We start from the raw sequence: 13,565 nt of genomic DNA, 5'->3' as shown, positions 1-13,565 counted from the left end.
ACATCATGTTTAGGTAAAATTATGGAAAAAATGGTAAATAACAGATTAATTAATTTTTTAGAATCTAAAAAGAAGATTAAGTCTTATCAATTTGGATTTAGAAAAGGCAGAAGTACAATAGATCCTGCATTATGTCTGGAACATGACATTAGACGGGCTCAGATTAATAAGGAGAATTTAATAGCAGTCTTCCTGGATGTGGAAAAGGCTTATGACATGTTATGGACAGAAGGGCTGTTGATTAAAATAAAAACAAATAGGTATAAGGGGTAAAATATATATATGGATAAAAACAAATTTAACTGAAAGAAATATTAGAGTAAAAATAGGTGGGGAAATAAGTTCAAAATATCAAGTTGAAAATGGTACTCTCCAAGGTAGCATAATAAGTCCTATGCTATTTATTATAATGATTAATGATATTTTTAGTAATATAGATAAATCTTTTGGTGTCTCATTATTTGCAGATGATGGTATTATTTGGAAGAGGGGAAAAAATAAAAAAAATTGTAAATAGGAAACTACAAGAGGCATTAAATAGTGTAGAAGCTTGGGCTTTAGAATGGAGTTTTAGATTCTCATCATCTAAGTCTAAATTTGTTGTTTGAAAATTAAACATTAATGTAAATCTCAAATTATATGGGGATGTTATAGAAAAGACAGATCAAATTAAATATTTGGGTATTTGGTTTGATAAAAAACTTACATGGAAGATACATGTAGATAAAATAGTTGAAAAAAGTAAAATAATTTTAAATATAATGAGATGTTTGAGAGGCAGAGGGGAGCAGACAGGAAAGCATTAAAGACAATTTATATTGGACTAATTAGATCAAATTTTGATTATGGTTGTATTTTATATAATTCAGCTTCAAGTAGTTTATTTAAAAAAATAGATCGAATACAATATCAGGCATTAAGACTTTGTTGTGGAGCCATGAAAACTACCCCAGTTTCAGCTCTACAGGTTGAGATGGGTGAGATGCCACTGGAGCTCAGGAGAGAACAACTAGTCATAATTTACTGGACAAATATTAAAGGACATCCTCCATATGTAACGCTGCAACCTTGTCAAGAAAAAGAAAAGAAACAAATTAATAGTTGTGGATGGATAATAATAAATAAAGTAAAAGATGTAGGAATATAGCCAAGGAGAGGCTATATTTAAAATAGCCTCTCCTTGGGCTGCCACCTTATCGTGGTGGAGGGGTTTGAGTGCCCCAATGATCCTAGGAGCTATGCTGTCTGGGGCTTTATGCCCCAGACAGCATAGCAGTCTGGGGCTATGCTGGTGCCTTGGGTCACCTGTCTGCCTAGGGTGACCCAAGGCAGACAGGTCCTAGGTGAGGAACCAGACAAAGCGCAGCCCGAAGACCCCGATGATGAACGGCACCATTGGACTTCGTGTTTGATAGGTTTATTTTGTCCTAACCTGCAAAGAATCAGCCAGAGACAGGGATAAGTTTTCTTTTCTTTTCTGCAGAACAGGAGAATTGAGAGCAGACGCGACGAATCGCTGTCAAACACTGTCTGGAATCAATTCTTCCAGATCTTTCTTTGCATTTCTCTTTAATGTATAGAAAAAGCAGGTTGGGCTTCTTCACACAGTCACACAGAGAATTGACCAACCGTCTTTACATTCTGGAACCTCCTGTGGACATGCCCTTACAAGGGCATGTGACTGACCACAACTAATCAATTACATATGGAACCGATAACACATGAATGTTTTAACGTTTTTAGCTTCCAGGCAAACATCCTAAACAAAGTTAATAATATACTGCAAAAGATTAATAAAGTACTACAAAAGAAAGAGAAGTTAAGTAAATATAAAAAGAATAATAATATGAGAGTAATAATATAAAAGAATAATATGAAAACATAACTTGTAAAATAAACTCATAAGTAAATGAACAGGAGGATAATTTTTCTAACAGTGTTCCCTCGCCCAGACGCGGGTCACCGGGGCCCCACTCTGGAGCCAGGCCTGGAGGGGGGGCACAATGACGAGCGCCTGGTGGCCGGGCTTTTACCCATGGAGCCCGGCCGGGCTCAGCCCGAAGAGGAAACATGGGTCCCCCCTGCCATGGGCCCACCACCCGTGAGAGGGGCCAAAGGGGTCGGGTGCATTGTGTGATGGGTGGCAGCCGAGGGAGGGGACCCTGGCGGTCCGATCCTCGGTTGCAGAAGCTGGCTCTTGGGACGTGGAATGTCACCTCTATGGTGGGGAAGGAGCCAGAGCTAGTGTATGAGGTTGAGAGGTTCCGGCTAGAAATAGTCAGTCTCACCTCGATGCATGGTTCTGGTTCTGGAACCAGTCTCCTTGAGAGGGGCTGGACATACTTCCACTCTGGAGTTGCCCAAGGTGAGAGGCGTCGGGCAGGAGTGGGCATACTTGTTGCTCCCCATCTCGGCGCCTGTATGTTGGGGTTTACCCCGTTGAATGAGAGGGTAGCCTCCCTCCGCCTACGGGTGGGGGGGACGAGTGCTGACTATCGTTTGTGCTTACGGGCCAAACAACAGTTCAGATTACCCACCCTTTTTAGAGTCCTTAGATTGGTACTGGAGAGTGCCCCCCCTGGGGACTCCCTTGTTCTGCTGGGGGACTTCAACGCTCACGTGGGCAATGACAGTGAGACCTGGAGGGGCGTGGTTGGGAGGAATGCCCCCCCCGATCTGAACTCAAGCGGTGTTCTGTTGTTGAACTTCTGTGCTCGTCATGGATTGTCCATAACGAACACCATGTTCAGGCATAAGGGTGTCCATATGTGCACTTGGCACCAGGACACCCTAGGCCGCAGTTCGATGATCGACTTTGTCATTGTTTCATCGGATCTGCGGCCGTATGTCTTGGACACTCGGGTGAAGAGAGGTGCGGAGCTGTCCACTGACCACTACCTGGTGGTGAGTTGGCTCCGGTGGTGGGGGAGGAAGCCAGTCAGGCCTGGCAGGCCCAAATGTGTTGTGAGGGTCTGCTGGGAACATCTGGCGGAATCCCCTGTGAGATGGAGCTTTAACTCCCATCTCTGGCAAAACTTCGAACACGTCCCAGGGGAGGTGGGGGACATGGAGTCTGAGTGGACCGTGTTCCGTGCCTTCATTCTCGAGGCGGCCGATCGGAGCTGTGGCCGCAAGGTTGTCGGTGCCTGTCGCAACCCTCGAACCTGTTGGTGGACACCTTTGGTGAGGGTTGCCGTCAGGCTGAAGAAAGAGTCCTACCGGGCCTGTTTGGCCTGTGGGACTCCGGAAGCAGCTGATGGGTACCGGCAGGCAAAGAGGCATGCGGCTCGGGTGGTTGCTGAGGCAAAAACTCGGGCGTGGGAGGAGTTTGGAGAGGCCATGGAGATGTCATGTTGAGATTAATTTGTCGAACCCACATGCGCAGAACACACTCTGGAGACGGGTAAAGGTTATGGTGATTTATTAAATACAGTGCTAACAGGTATGTACAAGGTGGTCCAGAACTGGTGCTCGTCTGCGTGGTTCTGGATCTCTGGGTGGAGATAAGACAGGTAAGAGGGGTTCAGAGATCGTGGGAATTGCAGTCCAGCCAGAGACCTACTTGCCGGTGAGCCCGTCTGAGCACGGAGAGGTGAACCGCTAGGATCCGGAGCTGCAGGCTGGAAAGAGGGCGTGAGTTTCTCTAGAGGGCGGACAGGTGAGTGGAGGGAGATCTCAGACAGGTGCCGGAAAGGATCCGCTTGACCAGTGATCTGCCGCCGACAGAACTGAGGGCTGGTCTCAGGGACGTGGCCACCAACGGGTAGACTCCGCGGGGTCTCGAGGATCTTAGGTAATCTGACCAGGTTCGTAGAAGTTTGAAGAAACTCAGGGCTTCACGGAACAACAACCTAGGAAAGGCAGCACAAAAGGAGGTTACTCGGAGAACAGGTGGTCGGAGGTGAGCTACAATGATATTATCATCACAGGCTAACACTCTGGCACTGGAGTGTCGGCGGCTCCGTCCTGATAAACCCCTCCAAACAATGGTAAGTGGCAGCAGGTGTGCCGCTCCAGGTTCACGCCCTCCAGAAGGTCCCAGGATGCCCCCTGGTGGAGAAACTAGAGACCCCCCAACCAGCCTTCCCCAGATTCTAACAGGAGAAAGACTTCCGTATGGCTCAAAGGCGATTCTGGTCCACCATCCGGCGTCTCGGGGGGGGGGAAAGCAGTACGGCACCAACACTGTTTATAGTGGGGATGGTGTGCTGCTGACCTCTACTCGGGATGTTGTGGGCTGGTGGGCAGAGTACATCGAATACCTCCTCAATCCCACCAACATGCCTTCCATTGAAGAAGCTGAGCCTGGGGACTCTGGGTTGGGCTCTCCAATCTCTGGGGACGAGGTCGCCGAGGTGGTTGAGAAGCTCCTCGGTGGCAAGGCTCCGGGGGTGGATGAGATCCGCCCGGAGTTCCTTAAGGCTCTGGATGTTGTAGGGTTGTGTTGGCTGACGCGACTCTTCAATATTGCATGGACATCGGGGGCAGTTCCCCTGGATTGGCAGACCGGGGTGGTGGTCCCCCTGTTCCAAAAGGGGGATCGGAGGGTGTGCTCTAATTATAGAGGGGTCACACTCTTAAGCCTCCCTGGCAAGGTCTATTCAGGGGTCCTGGAGAGGAGGGTCCGTCGGATAGTCGAACCTCGGATTCAGGAAGAGCAGTGTGGTTTTCGTCCTGGTCGTGGAACACTGGACCAGCTCTACACCCTCGGCAGGGTCCTGGAGAGTGCATGGGAGTTTGCCCAACCAGTCTACATGTGTTTTGTGGACTTGGAGAAGGCGTTCGACCGTGTCCCTCGGGGAGCCCTGTGAGGGGTTCTGCAGGAGTATGGGGTACCGGACCCTTTGATACGGGCTGTCAGGTCCCTGTATGACCGGTGTCAGAGCCTGGTCCGCATTGCCGGCAGTAAGTCGGGCTCGTTTCCGGTGAGAATTGGACTCCGCCAGGGCTGCCCTTTGTCACCGATTCTGTTCATCACTTTCATGGACAGAATTTCTAGGCGCAGCCAAGATGTTGAGGGGATCCGATTTGGTGGCCTTAGGATCTCATCTCTGCTTTTTGCAGACGATGTGGTCCTTTTGGCTTCATCAGGTCATGATCTGCAGCTCTCACTGGAGCGGTTCGCAGCCGAGTGTGAAGCGGCTGGGATGGGGATCAGTGCCTCCAAATCCGAGGCCATGGTCTTGAGCCGGAAAAGGGTAGAGTACCTTCTCCGGGTCAGGGGGGGTGTCCTGCCCCAGGTGGAGGAGTTCAAGTATCTCGGGATCTTGTTCACGAATGGGCAAAGAAGGGAGTGGGAGATCGACAGGCGGATTGGCGCAGCATCTGCCGTCAAGCGGGCGCTGCACCGGTCCGTCGTGGTGAAGAGAGAGCTGAGCCATAAAGCGAAGCTCTCGATTTACCAGTTATCTACGTTCCCACCCTCATCTATGGTCATGAGCTTTGGGTCATGACTGAAAGAACGAGATCGCGGATACAAGCGGCCGAAATGGGTTTTCTCTATAGGGTGGCTGGGCTCTCCCTTAGAGATAGGGTGAGAAGCTCAGTCATCCAGGAGGGATTCAGAGTAGAGCCGCTGCTCCTTCACATCGAGAGGAGCCAGTTGAGGTGGCTCGGGCATCTGGTCAGGATGCCTCCTGGACGCCTCCCTGGTGAGGTGTTCCGGGCACGTCCCACCAGGAGGAGGCCCCGGGGAAGACCCAGGACACGCTGGAGGGATTATGTCTCTCGGCTGGCCTGGGAATGCCTTGGGATTCCCCCGGAAGAGCTAGAAGAAGTGGCCGGGGAGAGGGAAGTCTGGGCCTCCCTTCTGAAGCTGCTACCCCCCCGACCCGGATAAGCGGAAGAAGATGGATGGATGGATGGATGGATGGATGGATGGATGGATGGATGGATGGATGGATAACTTTTTAATTAGTCCTGTGGTTGTTATTCCTGTTATTCCTTCATGGATCTTTGGACAGGCTGAAGTTGATTTAAACTTACTGAGAAAAGGGAGACAGTTGGAAAGAAAGGAGGTGGAAAGTTATATAAAAAGAGAATATTCAGAGTATTACAAATATATACAGATGCTTCTAAAATGTTAGATGGTAGAGTAGGTATATCATTTGTAATTCCAGATTTAAATATTATGAGAAATATAAGAATAACAGATAAATTGACAGTGTACACAGACGAATTAATGGCAATTTTAATGGCTTTAGAGTGGATTGAGGAAACAAGAGAGAGGAAGGTTTTAATTTGTTCAGATTCAATAAGTATTAATAAGTATTCTAGAGTTAAATTCAGAATCAAGGCAAGATATTATATTGGATATAAGTCACTCAATATTTATTATTAAAAATTATGGTTCTCATGTTAAACTAGTTTGGATTCCTGCTCATATTGGTGTAGTATAGTAGGAAATGAGTTGGCTGATAGTTTTGCTAAGAGTGCTGCAAAAAAGAATATTGTTGATTTAAATATTAAAATAAGTAACAATGAGGTAAAAAATATTATTAAAATGTATATCAAGAAGAATTGGCAAAACCAGTGGGATAGAGGAGGCAATGCTAGGTTTTATTATAGCATCCAAAAAAAGTTGGGGAATTAAGGAAATGTAATAGAATTAAAAAGAAGATGTTATATCTAGAATAAGATTTTAACATACAGGATTAAATAGTACTCTTAAAATAATTAATAAACATAATACAGGTTGTTGTAACTATTGTGGAAAATTAGATACAGTCCAACATACTTTTTTAGAATGTAATAAATATGTTCAGCAAAGAGAGGTGTTACTTAGAGATTTAAGTAGGAATAAAAATAAATGAGATATTAGGGAATTGTTTCAGAGATCATCTGGGGATGTAGTTTTTAGGAGTATTTTTTGTTTTCTAGAATAACGGGCAATATGGGAAGATTACAATAGGTAAACGTCTGATCCATACTCCAATCTGGTAGGTGGCGGTAAATGCACCTTAAGTTGGATGCCAGCCGCCAATAAAAAACAAAAGAAGAAGAAGAAGAATGTCTTCATTTTGGAAACCGTCTAGAAAGACTGATATCTCGTTTTTCTTTTACCTTCTCTGTTTTTCTCTGGTTTTAATAGTCTGTTTAGCGGTTTATGTGTTGCATAATTCAAACAGTGAGACAGCTGAGAAGCAGCTGAAGTTAGAGAGGGATTCTTTAGTCTCCAGAGTTTATCAACCGCGCAGTGACACTTTACTGACGAAGGAGGTTGATATCTCTGCAGGAACCATGTGGGACACAACACTACAGTACTTCAGGAGCCGCAGCCTGCTTACAGGAAGCGACGCTGTCCAGCTCAAGTGGTCGCACGCGGTCAACAGCAGGAACGCGCTTGCTCAGGCTCTCAGCAGTAAGTCTACATCATTCTCCATTCACAAATACACCCTGGCGCAGGGGCTGCCCAAGCTCGGTCCTGGAGGGCCGGCATCCTGCATGATTTAATTCTCTCTCGGGTTTAACGCACCTGGATCAAATGATGGCTCATTAGAAGGCCAAAGAAGAACACCGACATGCTGAAAAGGTTGTTACTACCACCAGGGAGAGAACTAAAACATCCAGGATAACAGGTGTTATGCCGAGAAACGCATGCCTGCCGAGAATTTCATGCCCTGTCGCGGGAGCGCGCATCGCTCTAAACTCTCGCATATTGATAAGAAAACGGACTGAAATATGACCGAAGAGGAAACTTTAAAAGATATTCGTAAAATTATCACGTTTCTTAACCATGTAAGCCCTAAAACGGTGGGTTTATTTCGCAGATTAATTGAAATAAATACGGTTTTCACACCTTTATTGAGACATACGAGTCGAACGTTTTTCAGTCAGTGTCTGATGTAAATGTTCTCCGCAGATGGTTTGAAATTTCCCGATTTTTCTTTTAACACCATAATAGTTTCAAGCATTACAAAACAGAAACCCATTATGTAGAACATTTTCAAATATCGGCACCTCATAATTTGCTGTGCCAAAATATTAATCCCCTGCTAACTCAGCTAAATAGAGAGTTAGGAAGGATTTCACTTTTCTACATAATCATTCCTGTTCTCTGAGCTATTGGTATTGTTTAATACCAATAGGACAATATTTGTGCAAAATAGGTAGGGCATGCAAATATAGGCAGGCTCAAAATCCATATTGCCAAAAAAATGCATCCCCCTCCTAGCTAGAAGAAAAGAAGAGTTAAGAGTGAAATAACTTTTTCTACTTAATCACATTTGTTCTATGAACTGCTGGTATAAGTTGTATATCAATAGAATATATTTGGGAAAATTAAAGAGGGTTTGCATATATTGGCAAGCTAATAATTTGCTATGGCAAAAAATGCATCCCCCTGCTAACTTTTCTACATAATGACACTTGTTCTGAGCTACCGCTATAAGTTTCATATTAACAGGACAATAAACAGGGGATGCAAATATTGGCAGGCTCAGAAATTAAAATGGATCCCTCCTACATTAATAGACTAGGCAGTTAAGGATGATATAAAATGTTCTACATAATGGGCTTCTGTTTTGTAATGCTTTAAACTATTATGGTGTTAAAAGAAAAATTGGAGAATTTCAAACCATCTGCGGAGAACATTTTCATCAGACACTGACTGAAAAACGTTTGACTCATATGTCTCAATAAAGGTGTAAAAACCGTATTTATTTCAATTAATCTGCAAAATTAAACCCACCGTTTTATGACTTACATGGTTAAGAAACATTATAATGTTACAAATATCTTTAAAAGTTTCCTCTTCGGTCATATTTCAGTCCGTTTTCTCATCAATGTGCAAGAGTTTAGAGCAATGCAAGCTCCCGCGACCGGGCATGCAATTCTCGACATAACACCTGCCCTCGAGGACCGACTTTGGGCACCCCTGCCCTAAAGCCTAAGCTAGTAACCGAATGTCCTTGTAAAACAGTTCGATGGAAACAGTTTATGGAGCGTGAGTAGGAATGAACTACTGGGACTGTCAAGAGACAGGGAAATTTACAAAAAGCCCAGTCACTGGTTCTGGAGGAAAACAGGACTTTTCTCTCTGATCACTAATCGAACGAGATAGTGTTATAATCACTGGCCTGGCACTGGCCTGGCCTGTAGATCCAGGCCAGTGATTACACCAAGCTTAACAGCAGAAAGTTAAAGTCATCCAGGTTTTTATGTTTTAAAGACACCCATAACCTTAATAACCTCACGTTAGATATGGAAACCTATCTCTTTTATTGGCTATAAAAGGCAATCCTGATACAATTATTGATTAAGGTTCAAACTGAAGTTCTGCACAGTGGCCTTGGTAGCACTGTTGCCTTGCAGCGGCTTGAGGATTCCAGTGCTAACCCGGGCTCTTTCGGCATGGAGTTTGCATGTTCTCCCTGTGCATTCGTGGGTTCTCTCCGGGTACTCCCACAAACTTGCCTGTCAGATTAATTGGTCTCTTTAAATTCTCCTTAGGAGTGTGTGTGTCAGAGTCACTTCAAATTGAGTCACCAGTCCCCTCGTGACTCTGAAAGGTTAAGCGTGACAAGTGTGATAATGGATGAAGTGGTGTGGGCTGTGATTGTATCCTCAGGTCCCTCTCATATGATTGAAGCTGATGTCATCATGAGAGATCATGATCCCATGGAGCCAATCATGGCTCACCCCCCTGACACAGATAGTGACATCACACTGAAAGAGTGGCTAGAGAAAGTGAAGATGACCAGCAAAGGAATAAAACTGGACTTTAAGAGGTGAGAGCTGTTTTCTTTGGGTTCTCCTCAATATTATGCATGTATATGTGTGTGATGCTAATCCTGAAGGCTACCTCCATCCAGCTTGGAGGCTGTGTCTCCATCCCTGGCTTTGCTGGAGGACCTGCTGGCTGAGCCAGACCGTCCACTGTGGATCAATGCAGACGTCCTCAGTGGACCCAGTGGACAAACCGCACCTGTGGACTTCCGAGCTTTCCTCTCTCTTGTCTCAGACCTTCCTGCTCAGTCTGTGCTGTCTCTTGGCTGGACAACAGGATGGACTGTGGGAACTAATAACCCAGGTGAAATCCGTTGGACACTGTCTGTGTCTCTGTCTGTGTTTAATGGAAACTAAAAGAAAGGTAATTCTGATTATGCAATACAATATTTCTGGGGCAGTATGAAAATAGAAATCATATCAGGTATGGCAGGTGCAGGGTTATTAAAGGTCAAACATTATGGACCTTACCAAGCTCCGCCCACAACCAACCCACGTGACTGCAAGTCTCACAAACAAAGCCGTTGTTTTTATGTAAACATGACTCGATTAGTGCATCATTTCTACTGGATTTTCACAATATATCAGCTACTAAAATGGACAGAGGAACTAACAAGTTCATGTCATCATCTGGGAGGAGGTTACTGGTTTCTCAGTCACAAGCTGGTTGCAAACCTGAGGCCAGCAGGTGTCAGTCAGTTATGGTAGATCTGAAATTTGGTTTGATGACTGAAATATGAGAAGCTACAGACTGATAGGAGGAACCAAAGAGCTCTGTAAAGGTAAAGGCAAATCTTCTGAAGTTGGGATATAATTAATTTAATTTCACATAATTACCACAGTAGAAGCCATTTGTTTGTTAAAATTTTATGAAATATATTTGTTCTATTTGATGTTTGAATGACGTAAACTCACAAACGAACGAGGTAAATAGTCCGTTTAGAAACTACAGCGGCTGTAATGCGCCACAGCAAAGGTAAAATAACCCGAACAGGTGATCAACTCAAAACCACTCCTACCTTTTTACTCTTTCTCTTTGTAGTTTAAGCACACCTGTTACCGTGGCAACCGCCTGCGCCCCGCAAGACGAGCAAAGATTACATTAAAAACATAACATTCAGTCCATTACTATATCAGGTTTCCAGGCTTGATATTTATTTCTCGATTATTAATCAACACTTCCCTGAGCACAGCGATGGTTGATTGACTAGCTGTACTTGGTGCTAGAGTGGCTAACACGAGTAACAGTTTAATCCAAAGCCTTTTCTGCTAAAATAAAATCTTTAGTGTATGTCAGATACAGACACATTGCATATTGATCTGTTTAGCTAACGTAAGACTGTGTAGCAGACAGGCTTCAGGGTGTAGAAGTTGTATCAGTACTGCCATTATGCTGTACTTAGCTAACGGGAAACATGTGTTTGTGAGATGGCTACGCACGTGACCACGTAAAATGGGCATCAGCCAATGAAAAGCGGCCCCTGTGGTAAGGTCCATTCTGTTCAGATGTTACCTATGAGAAGGTGAAAACAGTTTTCTACTGTGCTGAGTTTGGTGTACTGGTGGACTTTATTATAAATAGAAACTGTAAGGTAAATGAACACTGTAGATGTGAAGGGGAAAAAAGACATTATTATAAGTGAAAATGAAGGCTGTCATGGTGAACTTTAAATGAGTGCTACAAAGAATCATCATCAAACTGTAGCAAAACATAAAAGGTTTTAGTCGCTATATCTTAATAATTATCTTATTGATTCCTATTCATTGTGGCTACAGAATGATACAGATAAACACACTCATTCGAAAAATGTAATTTTATGGTTTTTATGCCTTCTATATCTGTTTGCTTCTGGATTTTAAACTGGACCCAGCTGGGTTTGGTTAAGATGATCTTTACGGTATTAAAATTCAGATTAAAAAAAATTTTTTTAATCATGAATTTTGTGACATGAAGATGTTATCATAGCTTGTGATTTAAATTATCTCCATTTAATCTAATACAGTACAGATTATTTAAAGGAGATTATGAAACAAAACAGTGAAAGCTCTAGAAGCTTAAGCCAGGAAATTGAAGGTTTAAAACAGAAGTATGATGGGTACACTGTGGTCAGGAAGTAAAGGTTGAGATGAGTTCAGCCACTTTTTTTCTTAACAGAAACTAAATGGAAACTTTGTTTAAACCAGATCAGCAAAGCTACAAGGAGGAGATGTTTGAACTGATAGAGATACCACAATGTTTATTGTCTCATTGTACAGCCAGTTTAAGGCCTGTACTGCTTCCTGATTGAAATTTTAATTTAACTGTCTAATGTAGTTCATTATTGAAAAATGTTTCCATCTTTTCCTGACTCTGGCAGACTCTATTTTCTCTCTCTTGAAGGAAGAGATTTGGTCAACATTTAACAGGGAAAGAATGAGAGCTACAAACTGCAGGCAAACATAAAGGCCATGTTGATGCTGATGCTATGATAGCTTAGTTAAGTAGAAAATCCATTGAATTGTGTGCTTAACATTCATTGTGGCTTTGATTAGATGTTAGAAACAATAAGCTGTCTGGTCAGGAACTCAGAAGGTGTTGTTTGTGCTGTCCAGGTTACAGCTGGGACATGGTGCATGCCATGGAGGAGAAGAGCAGAGATCTGAAACAACCTGTTACCTTCCCGGTTCGTGCTGCGCTGCTGGCTCAGTCCTTCTCCCAGCTATCATGGCTGCTAAAACAGTCAGACAGGTGACCACACACACACACACACACCCACACAAAGAACATGGTAAGCTGCATGGTGGTAAGTCTGGCCGGTACACCTGTCACTGTCTGCCTGAAAGCAGAGGCTGGAGTTCTACTCTGAGGAGTTGGAGGAAAAGTGGCTGAAGTTCATCTGGCAAAATTTTCTTAACATCTTCATCCTTTGCACATCATCAGAAACCCTGCCAGGTACTCTTCACCTGATGTTGCTAAGACCTGTCTTTCCTGCACAGGTACACGCTCACAGTGTGGACAGGCCAACATGATGAATTTGCTCCTCAGGACTTAAAGCTTTACAGAAAACATTTTGATGTAAGCAGGATCTATTATGACCTGCCGAACTCTCAAACAGCAGAACTCTTGATGTCATGACTGAAGATGGCCAACTGCCGTTTCCGAAACCTCACAACAGACTGCCTGCTGCTCTGTACGGATTGGGAAAGGGAAGATAAATTTGTCTTTGCTCACATTATATGAAATTAAAATTACGGATGTCACTAGTTTTGAAGGGCAATCTACAACATTAGATTCTTGTAGAAAGAAGCATTATTAAACTAGTTACACAAGGATATCTGTCGGCCACAATGTAATCCCTTTTGCTCTGGAAAAGGTGTTACGTAAACTGGATGTTTTCATTAAAACTTCAAAATGAAACAAAGTTTTCCGGAGCACGGAAGAAGAACTATTACTGCTCATTCTGGCTACATTCCCATAACTGATATGAAGATGCTCCTATCTTATTCTAAGCTGAAGTTTTTCCTAAGTACTAACCCGCCCACTACATCTGCTCAGTAGTTTCTTTTTTTGTTGTTCTTAGTTGGGTAAAATTCACATTACAGTTAACGTTGTGTCATGTTTTATCATGTAATGCACTCTGAAATACCTTGTTGCTAAAACGTACTGTACAAATAAACTTTACTAATATGGATGATATCTGTAAAAGTGTTTATTGTAAACTTTTTTTATTCTTGTGAATAAAACTTTTTTGAATAGTGTCACTTCTCCATTTCTCTGGCTGAACAAAACCTTCATTAAGTGGGCTTGGCTGCCAGAATGTGAAGGTCACCAGAAAAGATAACATTTTTCAGAGAGCATA

The 13,565-nt window shown here is 43.6% G+C and overlaps 1 protein-coding gene across 2 annotated transcripts; it reads left to right on the top strand.

Moving 5' to 3' along the window:
- The first annotated feature begins 6,989 nt into the window (after nt 1-6,989).
- On the top strand, nt 6,990-13,464 carry fam151b (family with sequence similarity 151 member B). 2 transcript variants are annotated; one of them, XM_023342972.1, is made up of 5 exons: nt 6,990-7,360; nt 9,542-9,728; nt 9,813-10,030; nt 12,319-12,454; nt 12,703-13,464. In XM_023342972.1, exons 1-5 carry the CDS (start codon nt 7,009-7,011, stop codon nt 12,839-12,841), a joined length of 1,032 nt encoding a protein of 343 aa, XP_023198740.1. In that variant the 5' UTR covers nt 6,990-7,008; the 3' UTR covers nt 12,842-13,464. The 2 variants fall into 2 exon arrangements, with proteins under 2 accessions (XP_023198740.1, XP_005814915.2); XM_005814858.3 differs by having other exon boundaries at nt 7,009-7,360; nt 9,569-9,728; nt 12,703-12,841.
- Nucleotides 13,465-13,565: the final 101 nt, after the last annotated feature.

Source organism: Xiphophorus maculatus, chromosome 12 (assembly GCF_002775205.1).
Source record: "Xiphophorus maculatus strain JP 163 A chromosome 12, X_maculatus-5.0-male, whole genome shotgun sequence".
NCBI lineage: Eukaryota > Metazoa > Chordata > Actinopteri > Cyprinodontiformes > Poeciliidae > Xiphophorus > Xiphophorus maculatus.
Note: the sequence above shows the minus strand (reverse complement) of the source record. Positions and strands in the feature narration are given on the sequence as shown.

Coding starts and splice junctions, on each gene's coding strand:
- fam151b (XM_023342972.1), top strand. CDS start 7,009: ATGTCTTCATTTTGGAAACCGTCTAGAAAGACTGATATCTCGTTTTTC. Junction 10,031..12,318: donor TGTGGGAACTAATAACCCAG/GTGAAATCCGTT, acceptor TGTGCTGTCCAG/GTTACAGCTGGGACATGGTG. Junction 12,455..12,702: donor CTGCTAAAACAGTCAGACAG/GTGACCACACAC, acceptor TTTCCTGCACAG/GTACACGCTCACAGTGTGGA.